Here is a 13,007-nt window from a genome sequence, read left to right on the forward strand (position 1 = left end):
GTGACTGCAGCTTTGGATGTGACTGGAGGATAAGACACGATGTAACAGCAGAATAGTGACTGCAGCTCTGGAGGTGACTGGAGGATTAGATACGATGTAACAGCAGAATGGTGACTGCAGCTCTGGAGGTGACTGGAGGATAAGACATGATGTAACAGCAGAATGGTAACTGCAGCTCTGGAGGTGACTGGTGGATAAGACATGATGTAACAGCAGAATAGTGACTGCAGCCCTGGAGGTGACTGGATGATTAGACACGATGTAAAAGCAGAATCGTGACTGCAGCTCTGGAGGTGACTGGAGGATAAGACACGATGTAACAGCAGAATATTGAGTACAGCTCTGGAGGTGACTGAAGGATAAGACCTTATGTAACAGCAGAATAGTGAGTGCAGCTCTGGGGGTGACTGGTGGATAAGACACGATGTAACAGCAGAATAGTGATTGCAGCTCTGGAGGTGACTGGAGGATAAGACCTTATGTAACAGCAGACCAGTGACTGTAGCTCTGGAGGTGACTGGAGGATAAGACACAATGTAAAAACAGAATAGTGATTGCAGCTCTGGAGGTGACTGGTGGATAAGACACAATGTAAAAACAGAATAGTGATTGCAGCTCTGGAGGTGACTGGAGGATAAGACCTTATGTAACAGCAGAATAGTGACTGCAGCTCTGGAGGTGACTGGTGGATAAGACACAATGTAAAAACAGAATAGTGATTGCAGCTCTGGAGGTGACTGGAGGATAAGACCTTATGTAACAGCAGAATAGTGACTGCAGCTCTGGAGGTGACTGGAGGATAAGACACGATGTAACAGCAGAATGGTAACTGCAGCTCTGGAGGTGACTGGAGGATAAGACCTTATGTAACAGCAGACCAGTAACTGCAGCTCTGGAGGTGACTGGAGGATAAACCTTATGTAACAGCAGAATAGTGACTGCAGCTCTGGAGGTGACTGGAGGATAAGACACAATGTAAAAGCAGAATAGTGATTGCAGCTCTGGAGGTAACTGGAGGATAAGACACGATGTAACAGCAGAATAGTGACTGCAGCTTTGGATGTGACTGGAGGATAAGACACGATGTAACAGCAGAATAGTGACTGCAGCTCTGGAGGTGACTGGAGGATTAGATACGATGTAACAGCAGAATGGTGACTGCAGCTCTGGAGGTGACTGGAGGATAAGACATGATGTAACAGCAGAATGGTAACTGCAGCTCTGGAGGTGACTGGTGGATAAGACATGATGTAACAGCAGAATAGTGACTGCAGCCCTGGAGGTGACTGGATGATTAGACACGATGTAAAAGCAGAATCGTGACTGCAGCTCTGGAGGTGACTGGAGGATAAGACACGATGTAACAGCAGAATATTGAGTACAGCTCTGGAGGTGACTGAAGGATAAGACCTTATGTAACAGCAGAATAGTGAGTGCAGCTCTGGGGGTGACTGGTGGATAAGACACGATGTAACAGCAGAATAGTGATTGCAGCTCTGGAGGTGACTGGAGGATAAGACCTTATGTAACAGCAGAATGGTGACTGTAGCTCTGGAGGTGACTGGAGGATAAAGCACGATGTAACAGCAGAATAGTGAGTGTAGCTCTGGAGGTGACTGGAGGATAAGACCTTATGTAACAGCAGACCAGTGACTGTAGCTCTGGAGGTGACTGGAGGATAAGACACAATGTAAAAACAGAATAGTGATTGCAGCTCTGGAGGTGACTGGTGGATAAGACACAATGTAAAAACAGAATAGTGATTGCAGCTCTGGAGGTGACTGGAGGATAAGACCTTATGTAACAGCAGAATAGTGACTGCAGCTCTGGAGGTGACTGGTGGATAAGACACAATGTAAAAACAGAATAGTGATTGCAGCTCTGGAGGTGACTGGAGGATAAGACCTTATGTAACAGCAGAATAGTGACTGCAGCTCTGGAGGTGACTTGAGGATAAAACACGATGTAACAGCAGAATAGTGACTGCAGCTCTGGAGGTGACTGGAGGATAACACCTTATGTAACAGCAGACCAGTAACTGCAGCTCTGGAGGTGACTGGAGGATAAACCTTATGTAACAGCAGAATAGTGACTGCAGCTCTGGAGGTGACTGGAGGATAAGACACAATGTAAAAGCAGAATAGTGATTGCAGCTCTGGAGTTAACTGGAGGATAAGACACGATGTAACAGCAGAATAGTGACTGCAGCTTTGGAGGTGACTGGAGGATAAGACACGATGTAACAGCAGAATAGTGACTGCAGCTCTGGAGATGACTGGAGGATTAGACACGATGTAACAGCAGAATGGTGACTGCAGCTCTGGAGGTGACTGGAGGATAAGACATGATGTAACAGCAGAATAGTGAGTGCAGCTCTCGAGGTGACTGGAGGATAAGACATGATGTAACAGCAGAATAGTGACTGCAGCTCAGGAGGTGACTGGTGGATAAGACACAATGTAAAAACAGAATAGTGATTGCAGCTCTGGAGGTGACTGGAGGATAAGACCTTATGTTAATGCAGAATGGTGACTGCAGCTCTGGAGGTGACTGGAGGATAAGACCTTATGTAACAGCAGAATAGTGACTGCAGCTCTGGAGTTGACTGGAGGAAAATACACAATGTGCCAGCAGAATAGTGAGCGCAGCTCTGGAGGTGACTGGAGGATAAGACCTTATGTAACAGCAGAATAGTGACTGCAGCTCTGGAGGATAAGACCTTATGTAACAGCAGAATAGAGACCGCAGCTCTGGAGGTGACTGGAGGATAAGACACGATGTAACAGCAGAATGGTGACTGCAGCTCTGGAGGATAAGACCTTATGTAACAGCAGAATAGTGAGTGCAACTCTGGAGGCGACTGGAGGATAAGACATGATGTAACAGCAGAATAGTGAGTGCAGCTCTGGAGGTGACTGGAGGATAAGATCTTATGTAACAGCAGAATAGTGACTGCTGCTCTGGAGGTGACTCGAGGATAAGACTTGATGTAACAGCAGAATAGTGAGTGTAGCTCTGGAGGTGACTGGAGGATAAGACATGATGTAACAGCAGAATAGTGAGTGCAGCTCTGGAGGTGACTGGAGGATGAGACACGATGTAACCGCAGAATAGTGAGTGCAGCTCTGGAGGTGACTGGAGGATGAGACACGATGTAACCGCAGAATAGTGAGTGCAGCTGTGGAGGTGACAGGAGGATAAGACGTGATGTAACAGCAGAATAGTGACTGCAGCTCTGGAGGTGACTGGAGGATAAGACCTTATGTAACAGCAGAATAGTGAGTGCAGCTCTGGAGGTGACTGGAGGATAAGACCTTATGTAACAGCAGAATAGTGACTGCAGCTCTGGAGGTGACTGGAGGATAAGACACGATGTAACAGCAGAATAGTGAGTGTAGCTCTGGAGGTGACTGGAGGATAAGACATGATGTAACAGCAGAATAGTGAGTGCAGCTCTGGAGGTGACTGGAGGATGAGACACGATGTAACCGCAGAATAGTGAGTGCAGCTCTGGAGGTGACTGGAGGATGAGACACGATGTAACCGCAGAATAGTGAGTGCAGCTGTGGAGGTGACAGGAGGATAAGACGTGATGTAACAGCAGAATAGTGACTGCAGCTCTGGAGGTGACTGGAGGATAAGACATGATGTAACAGCAGAATAGTGAGTGCAGCTCTGGAGGTGACTGGAGGATGAGACACGATGTAACCGCAGAATAGTGACTGCAGCTCTGGAGGTGACTGGAGGATGAGACACGATGTAACCGCAGAATAGTGAGTGCAGCTCTGTAGGTGACTGGAGGATGAGACACGATGTAACCGCAGAATAGTGACTGCAGCTCTGGAGGTGACTGGAGGATTAGACATGATGTAACAGCAGAATGGTGAGTACAGCCCTGGAGTTGACTGGTGGATAAGACACGATGTAACAGCAGAATAGTGAGTACAGCTCTGGAGGTGACTGGTGGATAAGACACAATGTAACAGCAGAATAGTGAGTACAGCTCTTGAGGTGACTGGAGAACGAGACACGATGTAACAGCAGAATAGTGAGTGCAGCTCTGTTGGTGACTGAAGGATAAGACCTTATGTAACAGCAGAGCCGTGACTGCAGCTCTGGAGGTGACTGGAGGATAAGACCTTATGTAACAGCAGAATAGTGACTGCAGCTCTAGAGATGATTGGTGGATATGACACGATGTAAAAGCAGAATAGTGATTGCAGCTCTGGAGGTGACTGGAGGATAAGACACGATGTAACCGCAGAATAGTGACTGCAACTTTGGAGGTGACTGGAGGATAAGACACGATGTAACAGCAGAATGGTGACTGCAGCTCTGGAGGATAAGACCTTATGTAACAGCAGAATAGTGAGTGCAACTCTGGAGGCGACTGGAGGATAAGACATGATGTAACAGCAGAATAGTGAGTGCAGCTCTGGAGGTGACTGGAGGATAAGACCTTATGTAACAGCAGAATAGTGACTGCAGCTCTGGAGGTGACTGGTTGATAAGACACGATGTAACAGCAGAATGGTGACTGCAGCTCTGGAGGTGACTGGAAAATAAGACCTTATGTAACAGCAGTATAGTGACTGCAGCTCTGGAGGTGACTGGTGGATAAGACATGATGTAACATCAGAATGGTGACTGCAGCTCTGGAGGTGACTGGAGAATAAGACCTTATGTAACAGCAGAATAGTGACTGCAGCTCTGGAGGTGACTGGTGGATAAGACACGATGTAACAGCAGAATAGTGATCTGGAGGTGACTGGAGGATAAGACATGATGTAACAGCAGAATGGTAACTGCAGCTCTGGAGGTGACTGGTGGATAAGACACGATGTAACAGCAGAATAGTGACTGCAGCCCTGGAGGTGACTGGAGGATTAGACACGATGTAAAAGCAGAATCGTGACTGCAGCTCTGGAGGTGACTGGAGGATAAGACACTATGTAACAGCAGAATATTGAGTACAGCTCTGGAGGTGACTGAAGGATAAGACCTTATGTAACAGCAGAATAGTGAGTGCAGCTCTGGGGGTGACTGGTGGATAAGACACGATGTAACAGCAGAATAGTGATTGCAGCTCTGGAGGTGACTGGAGGATAAGACCTTATGTAACAGCAGAATGGTGACTGCAGCTCTGGAGCTGACTGGAGGATAAAGCACGATGTAACAGCAGAATAGTGAGTGTAGCTCTGGAGGTGACTGTAGGATAAGACACAATGTAAAAACAGAATAGTGATTGCAGCTCTGGAGGTGACTGGAGGATAAGACCTTATGTAACAGCAGACCAGTGACTGTAGCTCTGGAGGTGACTGGAGGATAAGACACAATGTAAAAACAGAATAGTGATTGCAGCTCTGGAGGTGACTGGTGGATAAGACACAATGTAAAAACAGAATAGTGATTGCAGCTCTGGAGGTGACTGGAGGATAAGACCTTATGTAACAGCAGAATAGTGACTGCAGCTCTGGAGGTGACTGGTGGATAAGACACAATGTAAAAACAGAATAGTGATTGCAGCTCTGGAGGTGACTGGAGGATAAGACCTTATGTAACAGCAGAATAGTGACTGCAGCTCTGGAGGTGACTTGAGGATAAAACACGATGTAACAGCAGAATAGTGACTGCAGCTCTGGAGGTGACTGGAGGATAACACCTTATGTAACAGCAGACCAGTAACTGCAGCTCTGGAGGTGACTGGAGGATAAACCTTATGTAACAGCAGAATAGTGACTGCAGCTCTGGAGGTGACTGGAGGATAAGACACAATGTAAAAGCAGAATAGTGATTGCAGCTCTGGAGGTAACTGGAGGATAAGACAGGATGTAACAGCAGAATAGTGACTGCAGCTTTGGAGGTGACTGGAGGATAAGACACGATGTAACAGCAGAATAGTGACTGCAGCTCTGGAGATGACTGGAGGATTAGACACGATGTAACAGCAGAATGGTGACTGCAGCTCTGGAGGTGACTGGAGGATAAGACATGATGTAACAGCAGAATAGTGAGTGCAGCTCTCGAGGTGACTGGAGGATAAGACATGATGTAACAGCAGAATAGTGATTGCAGCTCTGGAGGTGACTGGAGGATAAGACCTTATGTTAATGCAGAATGGTGACTGCAGCTCTGGAGGTGACTGGAGGATAAGACCTTATGTAACAGCAGAATAGTGACTGCAGCTCTGGAGTTGACTGGAGGAAAATACACAATGTGCCAGCAGAATAGTGAGCGCAGCTCTGGAGGTGACTAGAGGATAAGACCTTATGTAACAGCAGAATAGTGACTGCAGCTCTGGAGGATAAGACCTTATGTAACAGCAGAATAGAGACCGCAGCTCTGGAGGTGACTGGAGGATAAGACACGATGTAACAGCAGAATGGTGACTGCAGCTCTGGAGGATAAGACCTTATGTAACAGCAGAATAGTGAGTGCAACTCTGGAGGCGACTGGAGGATAAGACATGATGTAACAGCAGAATAGTGAGTGCAGCTCTGGAGGTGACTGGAGGATAAGATCTTATGTAACAGCAGAATAGTGACTGCTGCTCTGGAGGTGACTCGAGGATAAGACTTGATGTAACAGCAGAATAGTGAGTGTAGCTCTGGAGGTGACTCGAGGATAAGACACGATGTAACAGCAGAATAGTGACTGCAGCTCTGGAGGTGACTGGAGGATAAGACCTTATGTAACAGCAGAATAGTGAGTGCAGCTCTGGAGGTGACTGGAGGATAAGACCTTATGTAACAGCAGAATAGTGACTGCAGCTCTGGAGGTGACTGGAGGATAAGACACGATGTAACAGCAGAATAGTGAGTGTAGCTCTGGAGGTGACTGGAGGATAAGACATGATGTAACAGCAGAATAGTGAGTGCAGCTCTGGAGGTGACTGGAGGATGAGACACGATGTAACCGCAGAATAGTGAGTGCAGCTCTGGAGGTGACTGGAGGATGAGACACGATGTAACCGCAGAATAGTGAGTGCAGCTGTGGAGGTGACAGGAGGATAAGACGTGATGTAACAGCAGAATAGTGACTGCAGCTCTGGAGGTGACTGGAGGATAAGACATGATGTAACAGCAGAATAGTGAGTGCAGCTCTGGAGGTGACTGGAGGATGAGACACGATGTAACCGCAGAATAGTGACTGCAGCTCTGGAGGTGACTGGAGGATGAGACACGATGTAACCGCAGAATAGTGAGTGCAGCTCTGTAGGTGACTGGAGGATGAGACACGATGTAACCGCAGAATAGTGACTGCAGCTCTGGAGGTGACTGGAGGATTAGACATGATGTAACAGCAGAATGGTGAGTACAGCCCTGGAGTTGACTGGTGGATAAGACACGATGTAACAGCAGAATAGTGAGTACAGCTCTGGAGGTGACTGGTGGATAAGACACAATGTAACAGCAGAATAGTGACTGCAGCTCTGGCGGTGACTGGAGGATAAGACACGATGTAACAGCAGAATAGTGACTGCAGCTCTGTAGGTGACTGAAGGCTAAGACCTTATGTAACAGCAGAATGGTGACTGCAGCTCTTGAGGTGACTGGAGAACGAGACACGATGTAACAGCAGAATAGTGAGTGCAGCTCTGGGGGTGACTGGAGGATAAGACCTTATGTAACAGCAGAGCCGTGACTGCAGCTCTGGAGGTGACTGGAGGATAAGACCTTATGTAACAGCAGAATAGTGACTGCAGCTCTAGAGATGATTGGTGGATATGACACGATGTAAAAGCAGAATAGTGATTGCAGCTCTGGAGGTGACTGGAGGATAAGACACGATGTAACCGCAGAATAGTGACTGCAACTTTGGAGGTGACTGGAGGATAAGACACGATGTAACAGCAGAATGGTGACTGCAGCTCTGGAGGATAAGACCTTATGTAACAGCAGAATAGTGAGTGCAACTCTGGAGGCGACTGGAGGATAAGACATGATGTAACAGCAGAATATTGAGTGCAGCTCTGGAGGTGACTGGAGGATAAGACCTTATGTAACAGCAGAATAGTGACTGCAGCTCTGGAGGTGACTGGTTGATAAGACACGATGTAACAGCAGAATGGTGACTGCAGCTCTGGAGGTGACTGGAAAATAAGACCTTATGTAACAGCAGTATAGTGACTGCAGCTCTGGAGGTGACTGGTGGATAAGACATGATGTAACAGCAGAATGGTGACTGCAGCTCTGGAGGTGACTGGAGAATAAGACCTTATGTAACAGCAGAATAGTGACTGCAGCTCTGGAGGTGACTGGTGGATAAGACACGATGTAACAGCAGAATAGGGACTGCAGCTCTGGAGGTGACTGGTGGAAGAGACACGATGTAACAGCAGAATAGTGATCTGGAGGTGACTGGAGGATAAGACATGATGTAACAGCAGAATGGTAACTGCAGCTCTGGAGGTGACTGGTGGATAAGACACGATGTAACAGCAGAATAGTGACTGCAGCCCTGGAGGTGACTGGAGGATTAGACACGATGTAAAAGCAGAATCGTGACTGCAGCTCTGGAGGTGACTGGAGGATAAGACACTATGTAACAGCAGAATATTGAGTACAGCTCTGGAGGTGACTGAAGGATAAGACCTTATGTAACAGCAGAATAGTGAGTGCAGCTCTGGGGGTGACTGGTGGATAAGACACGATGTAACAGCAGAATAGTGATTGCAGCTCTGGAGGTGACTGGAGGATAAGACCTTATGTAACAGCAGAATGGTGACTGCAGCTCTGGAGCTGACTGGAGGATAAAGCACGATGTAACAGCAGAATAGTGAGTGTAGCTCTGGAGGTGACTGTAGGATAAGACACAATGTAAAAACAGAATAGTGATTGCAGCTCTGGAGGTGACTGGAGGATAAGACCTTATGTAACAGCAGACCAGTGACTGTAGCTCTGGAGGTGACTGGAGGATAAGACACAATGTAAAAACAGAATAGTGATTGCAGCTCTGGAGGTGACTGGTGGATAAGACACAATGTAAAAACAGAATAGTGATTGCAGCTCTGGAGGTGACTGGAGGATAAGACCTTATGTAACAGCAGAATAGTGACTGCAGCTCTGGAGGTGACTGGTGGATAAGACACAATGTAAAAACAGAATAGTGATTGCAGCTCTGGAGGTGACTGGAGGATAAGACACGTTGTAACAGCAGAATGGTAACTGCAGCTCTGGAGGTGACTTGAGGATAAAACACGATGTAACAGCAGAATAGTGACTGCAGCTCTGGAGGTGACTGGAGGATAAGACCTTATGTAACAGCAGACCAGTAACTGCAGCTCTGGAGGTGACTGGAGGATAAACCTTATGTAACAGCAGAATAGTGACTGCAGCTCTGGAGGTGACTGGAGGATAAGACACAATGTAAAAGCAGAATAGTGATTGCAGCTCTGGAGGTAACTGGAGGATAAGACACGATGTAACAGCAGAATAGTGACTGCAGCTTTGGAGGTGACTGGAGGATAAGACACGATGTAACAGCAGAATAGTGACTGCAGCTCTGGAGGTGACTGGAGGATTAGACACGATGTAACAGTAGAATGGTGACTGCAGCTCTGGAGGTGACTGGAGGATAAGACATGATGTAGCAGCAGAATAGTGAGTGCAGCTCTCGAGGTGACTGGAGGATAAGACATGATGTAACAGCAGAATAGTGACTGCAGCTCTGGAGGTGACTGGTGGATAAGACACAATGTAAAAACAGAATAGTGATTGCAGCTCTGGAGGTGACTGGAGGATAAGACCTTATGTTAATGCAGAATGGTGACTGCAGCTCTGGAGGTGACTGGAGGATAAGACCTTATGTAACAGCAGAATAGTGACTGCAGCTCTGGAGGTGACTGGAGGATTACACCTGATATAAGTGCACTTTTGTTTTCTCACACTTGGTGTTTTGCTTCAGAGACTGCATGAAAGGTGAAGAGACTGAGAACAAGAAGATCGGCTGCACAGTGAATCTGATGGTGAGTGCTGCAGACCTTCCTCTGATGGCAGCGCCCCCAGTGGGGGTGTCTTATGGCAGCGCCCCCAGTGGGTGTCTCTTATGGCAGCGCCCCCAGTGGGGGTGTCTTATGGCAGCGCCCCCAGTGGGGGTGTCTTATGGCAGCGTCCCCGGGTGGGTGTCTCTTATGGCAGCGCCCCCAGTGGGTGTCTCTTATGGCAGCGCCCCCAGTGGGGGTGTCTTATGGCAGCGTCCCCGGGTGGGTGTCTCTGATGGCCGTGTCCCCGGGTGGGTGTCTCTGATGGTCGTGCCCCCGGGTGGGTGTCTCTGATGGTCGTGCCCCCGGGTGGGTGTCTCTGATGGTCGTGCCCCCGGGTGGGTGTCTCTGATGGTCGTGCCCCCGGGTGGGTGTCTCTTATGGCAGCGCCCCTGGGTGGGTGTCTCTGATGGCCGTGCCCCCGGGTGGGTGTCTCTGATGGCCGTGCCCCCGGGTGGGTGTCTCTGATGGCCGTGCCCCCGGGTGGGTGTCTCTGATGGTCGTGCCCCCGGGTGGGTGTCTCTTATGGCAGCGCCCCTGGGTGGGTGTCTCTGATGGCCGTGCCCCCGGGTGGGTGTCTCTGATAGCCGTGCCCCCGGGTGGGTGTCTCTGATGGTCGTGCCCCCGGGTGGGTGTCTCTTATGGCAGCGCCCCTGGGTGGGTGTCTCTTATGGCAGCGCCCCTGGGTGGGTGTCTCTGATAGCCATGCCCCTGGGTGGGTGTCTCTGATGGTCGTGCCCCCGGGTGGGTGTCTCTGATGGTCGTGCCCCCGGGTGGGTGTCTCTTATGGCAGCGCCCCCGGGTGGGTGTCTCTGATGGTCGTGCCCCCGGGTGGGTGTCTCTGATGGCCGTGCCCCCTGGTGGGTGTCTCTGGTAATGGGGGATTTAACCCTTTGTTCTTGTTTCATCCTCAAAGAATTTCTACAAATCAGAGATCAATAAGGAGGAGATGTACATCCGATATATCCACAAGCTGTGCGACCTCCATCTTCAGGCCGAGAGCTACACAGGTATGGTGGCCCCCACCTGCCGTACCGGCCCCCACCTGCAGTACCGGCCCCCACCTGCAGTACCGGCCCCCACCTGCCGTACCGGCCCCCACCTGCAGTACCGGCCCCCACCTGCAGTACCGGCCCCCACCTGCCGTACCGGCCCCCACCTGCAGTACCGGCCCCCACCTGCCGTACCGGCCCCCACCTGCCGTACCGGCCCCCACCTGCAGTACTGGCCCCCAGCTGCAGTACCGGCCCCCACCTGCTGTACCGGCCCCCACCTGCCGTACCGGCCCCCACCTGCAGTACCCGGCCCCCACCTGCAGTACCCGGCCCCCACCTGCCGTACCGGCCCCCACCTGCCGTACCCGGCCCCCACCTGCAGTACCCGGCCCCCACCTGCAGTACCGGCCCCCACCTGCTGTACCGGCCCCCACCTGCTGTACCGGCCCCCACCTGCTGTACCGGCCCCCACCTGCCGTACCCGGCCCCCACCTGCAGTACCGGCCCCCACCTGCAGTACCGGCCCCCACCTGCTGTACCGGCCCCCACCTGCAGTACCCGGCCCCCACCTGCCGTACCCGGCCCCCACCTGCAGTACCGGCCCCCACCTGCAGTACCGGCCCCCACCTGCCGTACCGGCCCCCACCTGCCGTACCGGCCCCCACCTGCAGTACCCGGCCCCCACCTGCCGTACCGGCCCCCACCTGCCGTACCGGCCCCCACCTGCAGTACCCGGCCCCCACCTGCAGTACCGGCCCCCACCTGCAGTACCCGGCCCCCACCTGCAGTACCGGCCCCCACCTGCCGTACCCGGCCCCCACCTGCTGTACCGGCCCCCACCTGCTGTACCGGCCCCCACCTGCCGTACCGGCCCCCACCTGCAGTACCCGGCCCCCACCTGCAGTACCGGCCCCCACCTGCAGTACCGGCCCCCACCTGCTGTACCGGCCCCCACCTGCTGTACCGGCCCCCACCTGCCGTACCGGCCCCCACCTGCCATGTTGGCCCCCACCTGCAGTACTGGCCCCCACCTGCCGTACCGGCCCCCACCTGCCGTACCGGCCCCCACCTGCCGTACCGGCTCCCACCTGCCGTACCGGCCCCCACCTGCCGTACCGGCCCCCACGTGCTGTACCGGCCCCCACCTGCCGTACCGGCCCCCACCTGCCGTACCGGCCCCCACGTGCTGTACCGGCCCCCACCTGCAGTACCGGCCCCCACCTGCCGTACCGGCCCCCACCTGCCGTACCGGCCCCCACCTGCCGTACCGGCCCCCACCTGCAGTACCGGCCCCCACCTGCCGTACCGGCCCCCACCTGCCGTACCGGCCCCCACCTGCAGTACCGGCCCCCACCTGCCGTACCGGCCCCCACCTGCCGTACCGGCCCCCACCTGCCGTACCGGCCCCCACCTGCAGAACCGGCCCCCACCATGGAGGTGACGCTGCCGGGGGCCTTTACACAGGATGGAGTCACAGTGTCCGTGTAGTGTACGCAGCCCTGCTGCTCCTCCATGTCCCAGCACTGCACATTCACCTCCGTGTCCTTCCCCCTCCAGAAGCTGCGTTCACTCTGCTCCTGTACTGGGAGACGCTGCAGTGGGACGATCGCTCCCTACGGGAGTTCCTTCATTATCCCGCCCACAGCGAGTGGCAGCGAAAAGAGAGTTTGAGCCGCAAAATCATCCACTACTTCAACAAGGGCAAGGTAACGAGGCCACGGACCACGGGCCACCGCTTTACACTTAATTATTGGGTCATCCTTCATTCGCAGGGTGTGAGCTGCAGTACCCTCCCCACGCTTCAGGTGGCACTGTTGCAGTGCATGTCTATGGGAAGGTGCTGGTAGACGGCGACACCTGCTGGCCGGGAAGTGAAGAAAGATCCTTGTAAACGTTGTCTTTTCTCCTCTCTTGTGGCTCCTTCCCCCCTCACCCAGTGCTGGGAGTTCGGGATCCCCCTGTGCAGGGAGCTGGCGGCTCAGTATGAGAAGCTGTACGATTACCAGAGCCTGAGCTGGATCCTGGTGAGT

General features: G+C 52.1%; 1 protein-coding gene across 5 annotated transcripts in view; it reads left to right on the plus strand.

The window, feature by feature from the left end:
- DOCK3 (dedicator of cytokinesis 3) overlaps positions 1–13,007 on the plus strand; it is a 260,038-nt gene that overhangs the window by 213,705 nt on the left and 33,326 nt on the right. For all 5 annotated transcript variants that reach the window (XM_073645146.1, XM_073645148.1, XM_073645145.1 and 2 more), the window contains 4 exons: positions 9,907–9,967; positions 10,899–10,992; positions 12,535–12,683; positions 12,915–13,001. In XM_073645146.1, coding sequence (XP_073501247.1) covers positions 9,907–9,967; positions 10,899–10,992; positions 12,535–12,683; positions 12,915–13,001 — 391 coding nt within the window. The remainder of the gene's footprint in view (positions 1–9,906; positions 9,968–10,898; positions 10,993–12,534; positions 12,684–12,914; positions 13,002–13,007) is intronic.

Source organism: Phyllobates terribilis, unplaced genomic scaffold, assembly GCF_046119375.1.
Source record: "Phyllobates terribilis strain yellow unplaced genomic scaffold, ASM4611937v1 Scaffold_8__6_contigs__length_399053987, whole genome shotgun sequence".
Lineage (NCBI taxonomy): Eukaryota > Metazoa > Chordata > Amphibia > Anura > Dendrobatidae > Phyllobates > Phyllobates terribilis.